The sequence below is a fragment of the Salvia hispanica genome, chromosome 1 (assembly GCF_029641045.1).
Source record: "Salvia hispanica isolate PSC_SH4W2 chromosome 1, Shi_PSC_v1, whole genome shotgun sequence".
NCBI classification, from domain to species: domain Eukaryota; kingdom Viridiplantae; phylum Streptophyta; class Magnoliopsida; order Lamiales; family Lamiaceae; genus Salvia; species Salvia hispanica.
The window spans coordinates 32,721,228-32,739,117 of NC_142692.1; the positions used below are offsets into that span (position 1 = coordinate 32,721,228).

The 17,890-nt window shown below is 38.5% G+C and overlaps 1 protein-coding gene across 2 annotated transcripts; it reads right to left on the minus strand.

The window, feature by feature from the left end:
* Window positions 1-244: 244 nt before the first annotated feature.
* LOC125220873 (E3 ubiquitin-protein ligase UPL2-like) lies at window positions 245-16,108 on the minus strand. 2 transcript variants are annotated; one of them, XM_089062793.1, is made up of 17 exons: window positions 15,900-16,108; window positions 15,675-15,785; window positions 13,552-13,647; window positions 13,266-13,472; window positions 6,600-13,113; window positions 5,449-6,494; window positions 5,039-5,326; window positions 4,756-4,957; window positions 4,175-4,422; window positions 3,809-4,083; window positions 2,157-3,264; window positions 1,932-2,078; window positions 1,743-1,823; window positions 1,439-1,664; window positions 1,182-1,321; window positions 603-709; window positions 245-519 (listed from the first exon to the last, which is right to left on the minus strand). In XM_089062793.1, exons 2-17 carry the CDS (start codon window positions 15,768-15,770, stop codon window positions 417-419), a joined length of 10,884 nt encoding a protein of 3,627 aa, XP_088918919.1. In that variant the 5' UTR covers window positions 15,771-15,785; window positions 15,900-16,108; the 3' UTR covers window positions 245-416. The 2 variants fall into 2 exon arrangements, with proteins under 2 accessions (XP_088918919.1, XP_088918920.1); XM_089062794.1 differs by having other exon boundaries at window positions 15,675-15,803.
* Between the last annotated feature and the right edge of the window lie 1,782 nt (window positions 16,109-17,890).

A 17,890-nucleotide genomic window follows, 5' to 3' on the forward strand; every position in this document is an offset into this window, starting at 1 on the left:
AATCTATTCGATAGTACATCTATGAATTGGGCCATCACTTGAATAAAATATCTTTCACGTATTACATAATTGTAAACCACAATATCAATACATTAGGGTCATCGATTAGAATCGTACATATAAATTTAATTCCACATTGTAAATAAATTATATAAATAGAAACAAAAAAATTGGGAAGCTTAGCTTCCTTTCATCTTTCGAACTGTAAATGATTATACATTATACCAAATAGGATCGACAAGCATTAACAATAATTGAAAAAACTTCCATTGAAAAAACTTGCCAAAAAAAGTAATATTGCACTGTACAAAATATCGACATTTTAACCAAAAGCAGCTTTCTAATTAATCTTAAGAATTGTCCTTTTTGACACAATATTTTCTATACAATAGCGTCGACATGGCCTCATCGCCAACTTAACCGAATCCAAACCCTTCGTTGCCTTCGTGAATCGCAAGCAGTAGCCTCTCCTCCAAATGCTGTTTAGATGGGTATTCTGGTAGATCCAACTGGTTGAAACTGCATACAAGAACGTCGACGATTAGAGTTCAATCGGAAATCAAGCCGTCTACACTAACAAAACAATATAAACAAAGGCTGACCATGTATGAGCTGAAGGTAAGTGATCTTGACTGCCATATGCCTTGTGAATCTGGAATTTTTGAGATCCTGAAATTCCTTGCAGTGCACTAAATCCTTCCAACGGCACCTGCAGCATAAAGTATTGCTTAATACAAATCAACCATAAGACATATTCCCTCTGTCCACAACGAATAGACTAAGTAGTTGAAAACACGAATTTTAATGCAAAACTGGTAAAGTGAGAATGAGTGAGAGAGAGAGATAAAGGCGGTCATGGAAGGAGATAATATGACATAATAAGAGGTGCAGCAACTTAATATTGTCATTTTCCTTGAGAAAAAGATTTACCAAAACTAATCCAATCTGCTTAGGTTTTTAACTGTAATAAAAGTGGCATATTTTGATCGAATTGTCAGGGATGGACATTTTGGTTCCCAAAAGGATCTAAGACAAAATACCAAACCTGCATATGGCTCGTTGCATTAAAGCGCTAGGAAGGTCCCTTAAAATATGCATACAGAAAGAAAGTTTACGAGTGGAAGCTTGATTTTAACACACTTTAGATCCACAAAAAGAGAAACGCGGAGATAGCGAAGTACCTTTGAGGTCCCAGTCACAAATTGTAGTAGGCGAGCCTTATCTTCTTTACTGAAAGCTTGAACAACTTCCCAGAACCATTGAATGGCAGGGGAAGCAGCACTATAACCAGAGTACTCAGTGTTTGCCCTCAGATCATCCACTGGAAGGCATTCATTATTTGCATTAGTTTATAATAATGTTGGTGCGGTAACTTACACAATCAGAGGGGTTTTCAAGAGACGATAGGGGATGCAAAAGATAAAGTAGGAGTACTCACAGTCAATGTCTGGCAGCCCACTTATAAGGAGTTCCAGTTCCTTGTCGTGGAAAATCGATATCAAATCACGAGGTATTAACTCATTGAAACCTTCCATAAATGCATTAATCTGAGGACGAATAGCAGTCGTCAATCGATGCTCAGCAACTAAATCAACATACTGGTGCTTGTTTTCCTCGGTCACTCTAATATTTCGACCACCAGCAATCAGTTCATAGTCAGTTACCTGAATACAAGACCACTCAATTAGCAAACAAGACATTTTGTAAGACTATCAAGTCATTCAACCAGAAAATATACATACTTGGGTACGCTCATACAGAATTAGCTTCTCCTCGTCAGCATCAATGCTAAATGTTAAGTCCGGAATATCACTAATATCATTCTGCAATGACAGCATATAAAATTCAGATGAGATGCAACAAAAACAGACTGAGTTGAGGCCTCATGCACATCAGCTAGAGGAGATAGGGGAGATTTTCAATATGATTACCTCAAGCATCCATTTTAAGTTCTTAAAATAATCTGGATCAATAGCTTCAATGTCATGATATGTCACTTTAACCCCAAGAATATGCTTGTAAAATGACCGAGTGAAGTGCACATCAAGGAGCTGCCCATCAAATAGTGCCTTCCCCACCTGTAACATGAGTAAAAGCATTAGATTTTCCTGTTAACCAGCTCTCTGTCACATCTGATGAAAACGAGAAATACTTACAACTCGGCCAATAAACTTGAAGTAAGAAAGATGCTCGGTTTGGTAAACAGAGTTAGGATTTGGCTGAAAAGTGGATTCATTCCCAACTGTGGTAAATAGTAATGCCCCCTTGTCAAAGATTACTCTGGACAACAACTGATACCATTCCCTGGTAAGGCCACCAGCATCAATCCCTTCCTCCCCTTGGAAATGAACAGTCAATCTACCTTTCAGATCTTGTGCTGATCTCATACGCAATTGATTGTATGAATCTTCAAGAATGTAAGCTCTTCTAACAGATATTCTGAGAGGACTGTGGTGATGGTCGTGTTGATGCTTGATCTTGGACCGGAAGTGAGCCCTTTTGTTATCGAAATCAATAAACCGAGGAACCTTCAGCATGAGTGAAAATGACTTTTCAAGTAATCCAGGATTTTGCCTTATGAAGGCATTGAGAAGCTTTCTGTGCTTTTCAGAGAACCTTAAGAAAGCAACATGTTTCTCATCCCCTTTCATTGAAGTTCCTACAGTCTTCTGTTGACTAGCAGATGCACCAGCCTCGTCAACATCAGAAGCTGAAGCAACTCCAAAATCATTGCCTGCACCTGACTGGCCAGGAGGGTGCAACTTCTCACACGCTACGAAGAAGGATTCAATATATGGCAATACATTCTGGGTACCTGCAGGAAGTGGAGGCACCGAGTTTGATGGCTTAACAGCAGAAGGTGACAAATCAGGTGCTACATCTGAATAGTTCTCTATTTTGCCGATGCAGCTGCTTAACTCTTGCCATAGAGGCTCAAGGGCTGTATTAATATCCCAAACTAGAGAAATAGTAGTATTATGCTCAGTATCAGGGATAGTCTGATGCTTTTTGTCTTTATCGAGAAGTAAAACTACTAAAGAGCTCAGTGCCTGCAAGACCCTGAGAACTGGAGCCCCATGAGTAGTAGTGCTAAGGAGTGCTTTCTCTACGTCCCCAAATATGCGCAACTCTTCTATTGCTGAATGGGTAAGGCTTTGAACTGAACCAGCAAGCTCACTGACAAAGAGATGACAATGGATAGGAGCAACAGCCACCAGCTTTTTTAAGACATCTGCCACGAGCGTGTATGCATTATCTGATAGGCTGGAGATATGAAGAAAAAAGTTACAAATTGCATGAGCAATATAGCAACAGTACAAATCAAACATAACTTCAGGAAAGCAGTAATCATATAGTTAAAAGTAAACAAACAGTAAACAAGCAACAAAGCCAATGGGAAATCTAAATCGACCCAACTCTGTATGATAACTAACAATCAATTACCATTCAACAAGACACTGTATCTATAAAAAAATCATTATAATATGCTAGTTAAATCAGATTCAAACTCTTCTAGTGCAACCATAGATTTAGAAAACGAAAGAACTTATATGACCATCCCATCACAACACCCTGTTGTCTTATTTATAGCATATTTTTTCAGAAGAAACTTATTATGATCTCAACCAGAAAAGTGAAGCGTTCTCTAGAATCTAAAGAAATAAATGCAAAGGTGACTAGGTGAGTTACTCCTTGATTTTAGTGAAGGAATCATTGTTCAATAAGGTTCACAAGTTTAGATCTTAAGAATATGTATCTATAGATCTACAACGTAGAAGTAGTGAAAAATCCATAAATCTCAGCTCACCCTTCACGTGCAAGAAGTGAGCACAGTAGCTGAAGTTCTGGATTAGGCAAGTTGTTCAGAACACTTTCAGCAGTTTGCTTGTTATCACCTTCAGAAGATGTTGCTTGCATCAAAGAATTAACCTCTCCTGAAGCCGTAGAAGATTCTACATTCATCTCAACAGGTGTAGAGGCCTGAGGGTCAGATGGCTGCTCAGAAGCAGATGAACCTGCCTCGTTAGATGGATTTGATTTCCTCTCACCATAGTCAATAACAACATCCAACAAATTTAGGAGCTGCAACAGAACAATAATAAGCCATATAAATCCCAAAGATAATGTAACTAGGTAAATTCATGTTTACTTAAAGTTGTTAGCAATGACACACCTGCTCCAGATGAGCAACACTTCTCAGATAAAGTGACTGGTTTAAAAGGCTCAGCAGCAATGTGAAGGATGCCTGCCCATCCTTCGGCTCATCAAGAAGCATAACAGCTTTTCCCCGTTCATCATCAGAACTCGTTGACTCCAACTGTGGCAATCTGAACTCAAGTAATAGCTTGGCAACCATAGGATGATTACGAGCTAAGTAGGTAAGGGTCTCCAGAGCTCTCCGAGACACCAAAGGCGGCACACCTGTTAATGGAGAAATGCATGAAAGTGGCATATTCAAACATCCCATGTATCGAAGTTATAAAAAATAAGAAAATGGAAAAAAGAAATTCGAGATATTAATAATGTGATCATAGAAGCAAACATTCATTCCACACTTATCTATTCTATATCATCCAACAAATGAAAAAAAACCAACAGTCCATTTAAACTGGAAGAGGAATTGATAAAGGAAAATGTGCTTCAAAATAGATCGGCGGTAATAAATGCAGCCAGAAAATTAGTAAATGAAATGGAGGTTAGTTATATAAGGAAGTGGCTTACAATTGAAGTAATAAATAGAACAAAAATACCTACCATTGACGTATTGAGGGCGAGAATACATCACATGACTCTGGCATGCGTACAGCCTATAAGGGGGTTCCACAGCACTCAGATCAGTAAGATATTTCTTTTTGTCTAGCATCAGCAAGTCCATCAAAATTTTTAGCAAATCAACTCTAGTATCAGCATGAGCACATAGATTTAGGAGAAGTCTCTGCTGACTCTTGTAAAGCGGCTGCAAAATGTAGACAGGTTAATTCATATATATTACACAGAGGAATACAATGGCAGAGCTTCAAGAAAGCCATAAGAGTACCTGAATAACACGAAGCAACCGGATCAATGCTTTCAAACCTTCTGTGTCAACTAAAGGGGATCCATCTGCCTCAACTGGCTTAACACCCACAGACCGACGAGATAGTGCACCACCAACTCTGTCCAAGCCATCGCCTCTTCTAGAGGACTCACCCCGACGGTTTCGGGGATATAATCCAAATAATGTCTGATTATATCTACGTGCAAACCTTTCTCGTAACATGTTTGCTTCAGCAACAAGAGCAGGCGTCAAATTTGCAAGAACAGCATCAGAGGAAGTTAGGAGAACCTGCATTACAAGGAAAATAGAGAGAGCAAAAATATAAGAATAACAGGAGATCCATATGTTAATCTTGAACAAAAGAGAAGCCATGATAAATAATCTACGGATAAACTCATCCGGATGCATACCTCTTCCCGTATGTCAGAAGGAAAAGTTGCAATTATTGAGACCGTATCCATCTCAACAGGCTGACCTTCCAATTCTTGGGCTTGATGCACCCTTTGCGCCCTTTGTTGTGCCAGAACTTCTTCACGTATATCAGGGGGCAGCGCTGCAAGAAATTCTGGATCTATATCACCATTATTTTGTGGCTCGGGATTTTGCGCCTGTGTAGCTTCACTTGGTTGAGCAGAAAGAACCTCAGCACGCAACTCCTCAGGAAGTGCATCAAGAAAAGCAGGATCGATAGATTCAGCATCCTGATTATGTTGCTCCTCCTCAGAAGGGCCAGTTTGATCATTTTCCCGAATTGGATCTTCAGAAACTTCACTGACACTGTGGAGAGATGCATCTCTCCCTCCTATTGATGCATTATTATTGAATAATGGAGCAGCTCTCCTCACTCGAGCATCTCCACCAATTTGTCTGTCCCCGCCATCATCATGGCCATCGGCACTCCCAATTTCAACATCTAGACTACGTAAGCTCTCATCTAGAGTTGCCCCACTTCCACTACTCTCTTGGCTCACTGCTCCAACATCACGCAATACATCAGTGTGGTCATATTGAGCTTCAACAGATTGAGATTGTTCTCTACTTGACGATTCTGTTCCACGATTAGGATCATTCGTAGCAGGAACATTATCAGTACTTCGGGTACTGTCCAATGTCGCCGAGGAAGGAGGGGCATTATTACCACCGGAATTACCTTGATTTTCAGCAGTCCTCTCAGTAAATTCAGATGACGGACTCTCTTCATTTTTATTTTGAGATTCAACAACTGTAGTGTTATTTGAAGTCTTTCCAGGGGAGGGACGCCTCAGACTGGATACAAGTACTTCCTCAAGACCTTGGGGAATAGCTGCTGAGCTTGACCCACCACTTAATTGGCCCTCATTGGACAATAAATTAAACCGATGTCCTTGACGCCCATTACGGAGTGATCGGAATATGGAGTCCAACCGTGACAAAGAACCCTCGGCATTTCTATCTGAATAAGCATCACGGTCATTCTCTGTGAAGAAGTAAATGAAAATAAGACACCATTAAGATTTCTGTTGAGGAAAAATACTGTTGCTGAAAAAAAATGTCAAAATAAACTGAAGTAAAATGACTGCACCTGACAACCTAGGTGGACCTGGAGTCAGTGAAGAATGTGGTTCCACCAGAAGTGGATGCTGCGAAGGAATATTGGTATCACCACTTCTTCCCAACAGATTATAGATGGATGTGGTTCGATGCCTGGAGCCAAATATTTCAACTGGCATAACATGAAAAGTTTCGTTGGCAATACTATCTCTGCCGAAAACCTCTATGTGGTCAAACACATTTACTCCATTCATTCCCTCACCTAATCGCACTATAACACCATCCTCATCATCCTCTTCATCTTCATCCTCTTCCATCACCTCTTCATCAAACTCATCTTCATCAATTTCATGGTCATCTTGATCCGTATCTGGGTGAGGTAGGTGATGAGCTTCATCTTCTTCTATATCATCATGATCATCATCTGCATCATCATCGTCATCGTCATCTACTTCGTCCCCTTCATCTCCAGACATCTCATCATCATCCTCATCATCTTCATCAAGGTTCCCTTGTACGCCAGAGCGAATTTCAAATCTTATCCCGACAGTATCATCAAGATTCTGTGTTCCCTCAGTATTTTCCTGCATATAATCATCTTCTGCAGCAGCAAAGCTTCCATCAATATCCTGGTCATGCTCCATATCATCAGTCACAGCCTCCGAACCACCATAGTTCTGGACACCGTGGAACAACTCATTCTCATCTGTTGGCATTAAGTTTTCATTAGCATGGACTGTAGCATCCGCAGTTTGTGAGCTAGCACCATTTTCATCCCTAGGTTGTTGGTTAGGATCAGTAGGTTTCAATCGCTCTCCTCTGGCACTGGTAGACTCAAACGCATGGACATGCTCTTTGCTTACCGACTCCAAAACTTTCACAATTCCAGTAACAACCTTAGGTGAATCAGTATGATCCAGGTCTAACACACGCAGTGTTCTGGTGAGCGAGTGAACAAGACCAGCCTCTATAAAAGTAACAGAAGCTTCTGCTGAAATGAAAGAACCTGAGGGTGTCCGAGCAGCCATCACATCATTGAGAAGATCAGTTAGGGCCTGAATATCAGGTCTCGGGACCCTAAAACCATTACATGAATCAACAAATTCGTTAAAAACATTACTGATCTCAGTGAAGATTCGTTTCCTTGCTTCAGTTGAGCGAACACCAGATGCAACAAGAAAATGGTTGGCTTTACTAGCCAGTTTATGACGCCAGTCAACTTCAGTTTTCTTCTCTTTTTTCTGAGTTTTAGAGTATGGTAGAAATTTGTGAAGAACATGATGGAAAATCCCACGAGATAAGCAAGCATTTACACCCTTTTGAGGAGTTCCCCTGTAGCTGCCAACTTCGGCATCTTTTCTTACAAGGATATGAACAGATGACGAATACATTAAAAGAATCTCTGTCAAGAGCTTTAATATAAAAACCACCTTAGCCAATGAGACGGAGGATTCTTGATTGCTAGCAACATTTAATTCAGACACGGAAGCAACAGCTTTTCCTTTACCCTTGCTTGCAGAAACATCAATTTCCATATCTGTTGATGCCGAGCCCACTTTACTAACAGATTCATCTTCCAGAGGAGTGAAAGATATAACTGAATCCAACAGAACATCAATGACAGTGACAAAACTCTGAGGAGGTTTCTTGTGGGTCTTAGAGTTCTTGCAATTCGCATCAATAAGTTTTCCATGCCCACTACCAAGAGCTGCAGATATTGTGGTGCCAGAGCTTACCTTAGTATCATTAGCTTGTTTCTCCTTTTCCTCTGTTTTATCTTTCTCCTTATCTTTCTTATCCTTCTCGCGATCTTTTATCAATACCACATATGGCCTCTCACCAACCATCTCAACCTGACACACAGCCTTAGCAGCTTGTATGAAAGCTACTGGATCCCGTTGAAGAACTGAGCTTAAATTTGACAGAAAATTTCGTGGAGTAAGCCTTCCACTAGACTGTCTGTTAGCAACAGTTATGAAACTATGACGTATCTCAGACTCCATTGCTTGCTGTAGGGTTTGAGAATCCTCAAGAATGTGACGAATTAGAATAGCTGCAACATTGTCAAAGCCAACGAACAAACTACTTGCAGGCAAGGAAAGAAGCAAATGTAGACCTCCAGCATCCAAGAAACTAATAGCAACTGAGTGAGTTCTTGTCAGGGTAGAAGAGAGCTGCAGAACAGCATGCATTGTTTCAGAAGGTAATTGCTTTCTGATGAAACCACAAGCAATTTCAATAAGTCTCTTTTGCTCCAGTAAATCTAAATACTTCAATGGCGTCCCCAAAGACAATTTGTTCTGCTTATCTTCATCAATGACAATAGATGCTTGGTTACCTGTATTGTTCTTCTTCAGAAGTTCTATCACATCCGCATTTAACTTTGTATCCACTTGAGCGAGACGGTCAACAGCAATAAAAGCTGAAGTTACCCATTTTGGGACTTGAGATGATTCCTGCCCATCTGAATTAATCCATAGCTGGAGAAGATCTGATGCAACTTTAACCAAACCACTCTCGGAAGCTAATTCACGTGCTGCTGAGTCTTCATTGAGAATTAAAGCAAGAACATGAAAGAAGGCAGAGAGCATTTTCTGATTCCCGCTATCGGAAATGTTAGCACAAAGCTTCACTTGTTCAATGATAAAGGAAATGACTCTTGGTCTCTCCTGGCCTTCATTATGTGAGCAAATCATGACAAGGAGATCCCTAACAGGGAAAGCTAAGGTCTCCTTCATTTGCAACAGCATCCTGCATGTCAACAGCAGCTCATCAACTGGGGGGAGTTGCACTAGTTCCTCTTCAACATTCGGAGTATCCTCGGTTGTGCCCTCTTCCTTTGTCTCTGTTGCAGAATTTCCAAGAGACATTGCAAGTGCTCGAGCAAGTTCATCATCTTCTTGGGCTTCCTCAGGATGTGAAAATAACCATTCCATTGCAAGCTCCACACTATTTGAACCAACCTGTCTTAGAGCCTCTTCTGCCCTAGACCTTGTGAACCCCATCTCTACTATTGTTGAAATAGTTGTTTCATTTGGGGGTGGACCAGTACGACCACCCGCATTAGTAGCAACACTTTTGACTTCCACTCCAGAGAATACATGCTTAAAAATGTTGACAATTGTCGTGATGAATTCATAATTACATTCATGGAACCGAGGGTGGGTCCAAACAGGAAGCACGGCCTTCAATACCATGGACTGGAGAACTTTCACAAATGTTTCTGCATCACGAGGAAATGGAATGTCCCCAGGCACTAGAGGCTGTGTAAGCAAATGTTTGTTGAAAGGTGATAATATATAGGACGAAGTCACCAAGTGGTCCAAAAGCTTTCCATAGCTAGCTGAGGGTCCATAAGTCCACAGCTGATCAGCTTTTTCAACATCACTTTGCTTCCCTTCATCGGTCTCCATTGGAGATGCAGGAGCCCTATTGATGGCAAAGGGCAACTGACTGGTAGCCTCAAATGTAGTCAAGACCATACGAATAACTCCACATCCATATAAACAATTCAATATGACAGGATTACATGAGTCAGGCTTGTCCAAAAGGATACTATCAATGAACTCAACAACCTTGCCATAGTATCGGCATTTAGTTGAAACAGAATCCTCAGATCCAGAAGGATGAACATGCCCGCCAAAATTCATGTGATCCATAGCTATTGAAGCAAAGATAGAAGCCACTGATTTTGAAGAGGGAGACACAGTGAGCATATCATCCCTCCGACGAGATGGAAGCAACATGACCTTCCCCAACTCTTGAAACAAATGGGTAATATGAATTGATAATGATGATACCATATCACAACAAGACTGATGGTACGACCTCTGGGTATCATTATCCTTTCTAGAACTGGATTCAATCAAAGCAGATGGGCCAGATACATCTTCTTCCTGATTGACTTCGACCTGTAAGTTAGAAGGTTCATCGACTGTCTGTCGTTGGTGAAGACTTGAGGAACGAGTAAGGTCACGATAGAGATTTATGAGGTCAAAAAACTGGGATTCAAAGCTCCATCCAGAAGTCCTCCTCCTAAGTAAAGGGTCAAGGAACTGCCTGAAGGAACTCAACCTTGGGTCTTCGACATCATTAATGCCAAATTCAGACTGTCGAGAAGTATTAACAGTACCAGTGAGTTGATCCCCTGCTTCGGCCTTTGTTTCTTCAAGCAATGAAATTTGCCATAAAACTTCACGATGAATCCGGCCAATATCTTCCAGTACGTCTTTATTTTCATTACCAAACTCAGTAAGCAACGCCGTTACCCAACGATTATCTTTTGAGGCAGCAAGAAATAAGAGGAATTCCACGAGCGAGAGGGAAGAGAATATCAAAGGGTCTGGGCTGGCCTTGGGATCCAGCAAAAAAGATCCAGCACTGGCACTGGTCCTAGACAGAGTTTCTTTCAAATGCTCACGCAGAGAAGAGCAGATAGCACGAGCCAGAGGAGTTGAATGATGCTGGGTAAAACACTTGAATACCATAGTGCTGTGTAGAGCTATTGACATCCCCTCAGATGATTGAGTAATACTTGGGTGTAAAAGAAGTTTCAGTAAAGATTCAATGCCAGACTTCTCCACAAATAAACGACATGTTTCTGAATTTTCCATCGTCCTGTGAACTAGAACAATCACATGAAAGATGTATAGCTGAATACACTGCTCATCACTGATAACTTGAACAGCCCTATCTGACGTAGAATCCCCTACATTTTCCTTGTCATCAGATTCAGTAGAGTCCATATCCATTGCGTCACTTCCATCAGGTTTTCCTGACGATCCAGAGTACTTTGCGTCCCCGAGCAATGCTATCTTATTAATTATTTCAATTATCAGATCAACACCAGTACCTCTCAATGAAGCCACGTGCCGGAATAGCTCTTCCAAAGCATTCGCTAGAGGAATAATGCTTTCACTCATGGCCGTCACATACTTTTTGTCAGTGAAAATGTCAACAAGGAAGCGTAAAGCAGAAGTTTCTCTTACAGACTCCAGACCCTTGGAGTTGAGGCAGATAGCACCAAGACCATTAGGAATACAAGTGATGGCTTTTGAAGCAGGAAGTACTCCAATCACAATGGATGATAGAAACGCAGATGGAAGGCCCAAGTCAAACAGAACATTAAAACATGTCGGATCTTTGTGAATCATTTCACTCATAAGAGTCACAGCTGAGGAGTAGATCTCACCTCCAAACTTTTCCTTGTTACTGAAGAGCATCGACAAGATGGGAGTTAAAGAAACATCATAAGAATTATGTGACCTCGCAGAATTTGCCGTGGCATAAGTGGCAGAACCAAGTGTTTTCAACAATGCCCTAATCAATCGCTTCTGATTGTATAACTGGTCACTATTATAGTTTGGGCATTCTCCTGTTACCATAGAGCTATCCTTTGATCCAGTGCAGTCAATCACTCTATGCACTTCAATCTGTAATCTTTGAACCAAAAGCTCCACCCCGCCTAAATCTCTGAAAAGGGTGACCGCTGTATTGCTGTAGTCCATGAGCTTCTGTAGAGTTTTTGCAGCTAAACAGACCAGATGCAACCGAGAAGGATCTGAATCTTCTAAAAGGGGTAAGAAGGTCGGTACCATCCCAGAACCCCTAACAACACTTCCAGAACTTGAAGAAGATATGACATGAAGCAAGTAGAACTGAAGAAGTGCTTCAATGAAAGCAACAGATGACAAATCAACTGAGTTATTTAATGATACAATCGCTCTTTGCAGCACATTGAGGAGAATCATACGATTACCACCTGCAAAACTGATGCTTGATCCACTCAATATTCGTGCTCTTTCATGAGATGCCGAATATGCAGCTAATTGTGCACCCAATGCAGTCATTGCAAGTGTTCTTATGGTCCCTGATATGTTTTCTTCAGATCTCACAATTCTAATCAATTCATTTGTATATTCTGGCTCATTAGCGAAAAACGAAACTAGCTCATCATGCGAATCGCTAGACTGTACAAGCACAATAAAAGATAATAGACAGATCTTGCTATAAAGCCTGCATATTCTGGAGGTACGGAATGCACGTGCATACCGAATTCGGGTTAATAGAGGAAACCTGAGATCCGAAGGCACATTATAATGCTCGATACAAAACTTCATGAGTGACAAGTCATCCTGTTCTTGTAATTGATGATCAGGGATCTGAATTACACGCACTCCAGATGAATTTGTGTTATCACTAGTTTCCACGTCGCTTGGAGAAGTATCGCGCAACTCAAAGTAAAGTGTTGATCCAACACGAGTCTGCAACTTGTCACTGTCATTTGGTGCCTCTAATGGGAACAGGCTTAGTCCATCCTCCTGGGTACTCTCATGTAGTGTGACACATGAATACAAACCTAGACCTTCTTCTTTGCTACCCCAACCTTGTGCAAGGGATAAAAGACAAGTCTTCACTGACCCACACCCTACCAGCTTTCCACTGACATGCAGCTTTGAAGGTGATATTTTTACAAGTGCAGAAAGAGTCTCAAGAGTTGCTGTGATAATTTCAGGATCTGTTGAAGCAAGCAAAAGCTTGAAATGCTGAGGAAAAGATAAGAAAACTTTTTAGTATAACTAGAATTATAAAACCCAAAAGGAGCTAGAAAACTTCAGAAATATTGCTACATAAGAATTCAAAACTTTAGAGAAACTAAGAAGTATAAAACCCAAAATGAATTCAAACACCATATTACCTCTATACCACTGAAAGAACTCTTATTGTGGCAATTATCTAGGATGATCTGCATAACTCTCAAAATTTGCAAAACTGCTTGTTTGGGAAATGGGCTGGTATCCCCTAAGATGTCATCTGACAAAAGAAGGTCGTTTCTACTAGATAAATGAGTCTTGAAATATGTATCAAAGTGCAAAAATAGAGGTCTCCATTGGTGGAAATTTCCCTGCAAAAGAAAGAAAGTTGTGAGCATAAATTATAAAGATGAAAAGAGGAAGACAAAATTACAAGCAAATTTTTACAACCTTGCCATACTCCCAGCGGAAACCAGAGAGAGGTATAGCTATATCCTGTAATGGGCACTGAATCACCTTGTCGATAAAAGCTTTTATTCTTGGTGGCTGCAAAAAATATGCAAGGCTCATTACCAAAGCTAGCACACAGCAACTTTAAAAGGAAAGAAGTTGCAGTTGATTTTAAATGTTTGCTTGCATCAAGTAAATCAAATTTCAATAAACAACAATATTTTTCCTCTTATAAATCAGTTCAATAACAGATCAATCTTCAGTAATATTCCGATTAAGAAACTTCAACTAAACAATCTACATCTGATATCTAATGTACCGACCCGTTAAACACCAATATCTTTGTACTTGAACATAATGAGTGTAATAGTTCACTCAGGCAGTAATTATCCTTCTGTACGCAAAGTATTAGTTTACTGATGCACAAAGAAGGATGGTTCACTATAAAGGGGAAATGTCACAAGGAAACCGGTTCTCAAATCACATATCAAGATATGGCTGGCTAAAGAGGACTACTCGACATTTTAACAAAGTCAAAACCATCTGAAAATAATACATATTATAAATAACATACAATAGCTTCCCGTTTTAACAAGAAAAATTCCCTTTGCAATGCATCTGCATCTGCATCTACATTTGTCCCCTTATGTTCAAACACATTTCTGGACATGATCACAAAGCTTGTAAGTGTGGCCTTGTCAGCAAGAAAAAGGCAATTCTTTTATTTGAAAAATATTGCTGGGGACATTTTTTTTATTTGTCATTTTTTAAATATTCTATAACAAGTCATAGGATCGATCTAATTTTTCTGCATCACAAAATATCAAGCATTGGCAAGCCACTATAGCACATATTAGGTTTCCACATTTGACTTCCAAATGTAGATGAAAAACAGTATTATCAATTCCGTAAAAATTATAGCAGGACTTCATCAATAGTATTGTTGGGGGATCAACGACACTTTAAGGAATCTTTAGAATCTAGATGTTGCATTATTTATATAACGAAAGCTTAGGCTTCTTGTATATTGTTAAAAAAGATACTAATAAGTGGTAACCAATACATAATATTCTTATATAATGAACAATGAGTAGCAAACAATTTTCAGGTGATATATGAAACACCAACTTGACAGATTGCATTTGCACTTTCGAAACCTTAACATGTGAAAACACCTTATTTCCACATATCTCGGATGCGCATGTCTCTAATCTCTATCCAGCTAACTATGGCCCAATTACATGCATACAACACAGTCATCACAAGATCACAAGATTCTTAGTATTAAATGACTTCTGATACTTAAATTAAATGCCAACCCCTACTGACTGAATGGCTTCCCCTCCCTCTTAAGGGCTTTATTGCCAAAAGTGATTCTATCTTGAATGGAAATCGAGTCTTAGACATTATTCATGAATATTGGCTGCCAACATTATGCTCTTATGTCCATAACATAAAAATACCAAAAGAGAAGAGGTCACATAAAACAGCTGAATCTGAACATTGTTCTGTACTTCTGTAAGCACTTGATTTTTAACACCCTTAAGAACATAAGTTAATATCAATTTCCATATTTCTAGAGAACCAAAATATTCACATCACTTTGAAACGCCAGTTTACACATTTTTACATCGATGATACAACGGTTAGATCAACAAAAACTACTTTGTATACCATGAATATTAATATATTACTATACAGCATAGGGAAAAAATAGGAGCTGCTTGGTGCTGTAAATATATATGATTTTTAACCAAATACATTTGAATATACAGAACAAACAAATTTAGCTTAATGATTGGAACAAAAAACAAGGCAGTTCCTCACGACCTAATAATATTCTTGACATAGTATTGGTCAAGCTAACCCTTTACAAAGCCTATAGAAATCAATAGATATGAAATCAAAAGACATTAAAATCCTTCCAAACCCCATCCACTAAATTTAACAAATAAATGACCTAATGTGTTACTTCAAATTAAAATCCAACTTATCACCAAACCTCAATCCAATCCCTCATCCTGATACTACAACTAAAACCGCAAAGAATCAATAAAACATCATTAAATTCAAACGCAAACTACTATTAAAAAGCAATAAAAAGAAAAGAACATGAAGCGTACAGGCTCTGCGTCAAGTTTAAGAGAGGGGCCGATTGCCCCTTCACTAGAGAGGAGTTGCCGAAGCCTCGACGGCAAGCTCGATCTAATACTCGCCATCTAGTCCTCCGTCAACTGTGAGAAAACAAAAACCTAATCACTCAAAACAGCAAGGAAGTCGAAATCAAACATGAATCCGTAAGAAACCTAACAATCAATCCAATTGAGGAAACGTCAATGGAGGCTTACCGCAGCGCACGCTTGCACATCCAGCGGGTCTGGCACTGTACAAAACAATAGATATATACGGGCACTGTGCGTCGTATGTATAGGAGGAGAGAGAAAGAGGCGTGAAGGGGAAACCTCGATCAATAGAGGGTTTAATTGTATCTCTTGTGTGCGAAGTTGTTGTTGAGAAAGTGGAGGTGTAACCCTTGAAATGGCAAAGGGTTCTAACCTTTCACACACAAACACTGCAGAAGTATACACACACCTGCATATATATACTCTCAGCATCGTTGGCGGTTTTGCTATTTAGTCCCTGCGTTCTCGCTTTATTACTTTTTGAATTTATCATAAAAAAGGTAGATATATTTGATTCTCTTCTTTCATTTATTTTTAAATTTTAGGGTTGATTTGATGCACACACAGCTAAGTAATCTTTTTTGATAATATAAGGCACACCCTATGTCCATATATAGGGATGTTGGTGCATTTTGAAATTCATGGGCCAACCCAAATAGATCGAGAAATTTTAAAAATTGAGGTTAAAATTAATAATAACTCAATAAAAAATCAAAATTTGATTAATTTGTACTCGATTAGAACTGATCTGTAGGTTAAACCAATGTACAACTATTGTTTATTCTTCCGCTATATTTTACAATGATTTAACACATTATAATATAAATAACTAAAAAAAAATTAAATTTCCAATATATATTTAATATACATATGCATTAAATAATTAGTAATGTAATAAACAAATTGAAATTTAAATTTATTATAAGAAATTGAGTAATTTTTTTTAAAACTATCTTTCAAATTTATCAAAATGTACATACATTTCATTTTAATTTTACGAATCTTGATTTGACTTTCAATGTCTAAATTTATCATAGCATATGAAAGCATTCAACTACTCAAGATTTATCAAACATCAGTATAGTTTTTACACCAACAGTTTAATTAGGTTTGAATTTAAATAGTACATGTATTATGAAATTCTCACAATATTATATTTTACGCTCTATAAATCTGCGTAATTTTCATCGCAATCACGTGTCAATAACCTCATTATCTTGATTTGATCACATTTTACATGACATTATTTATGACAAAAAATATAAAATACTTATTAATTTTGCAATAAATTGAAATTTAGTAAATCATTACAAATGTTCAAAATAAATAATTCCCAAGTTACTTGTACCTCTCTCTTTGCCAAAAACTTTATTCTCTTTTTTTTATCTCCTAGTATTTTTTTTTATTTTAGGGATATTGGTCTTTAAAATCATGAACTTTGAACAAATTTTGGTATTTCCCACAAACTTTAAAATTGTTCTAAAAATAAAAAACTTTACATTTTGTTTGTTGCGTGTCAATCACCATAACTAACCAACTTCCGTGCGATTTTTTATCCTGCTTGACACTACTAAATCAACATGATTTTCTAGGTAGCATTTTATCCTACTTATCACGAACTTAAAAAGTAATCTAAAATATCATAAATATTTCATGGTTGCTCATGTATAATAAGATTTTTTGCTAAAAATATCTTATTTGAGCTGTCATGGGAAATAACAAACAAAATGTAAAGTTTGTGATTTTTTTGATCAATTTTAAAGTTCGCGGGAAATATCAAAATTTGACCAAAGTTCATGATTTTAGAGACCAATATCCCTTTATTTTATGGAGTATTTATTCTCTTCACAACTCCACTTAATTTAAATATCAATTCCTAAGTAACTAAATTTTCATGCTCAAAAAATATTGCAAGCGGCAAAAACAATATTTTAAATATAGTGAATTTTATGGAGAGATGTTATATAGTTAATGGGCCGCACCTGTGGCATTGTGGGCTTTATGACATCCTGACCTGCATTGTATATAAGATTTTAGAGGCCCCTAATTTTTACCCCTGTAAAGCAGATGTGATGATAGTAATATTATGGTCTATTTTAACAATATTTATCACAAATTGAAATTCATTATAGTACAACGACTCCTTATTAATATGT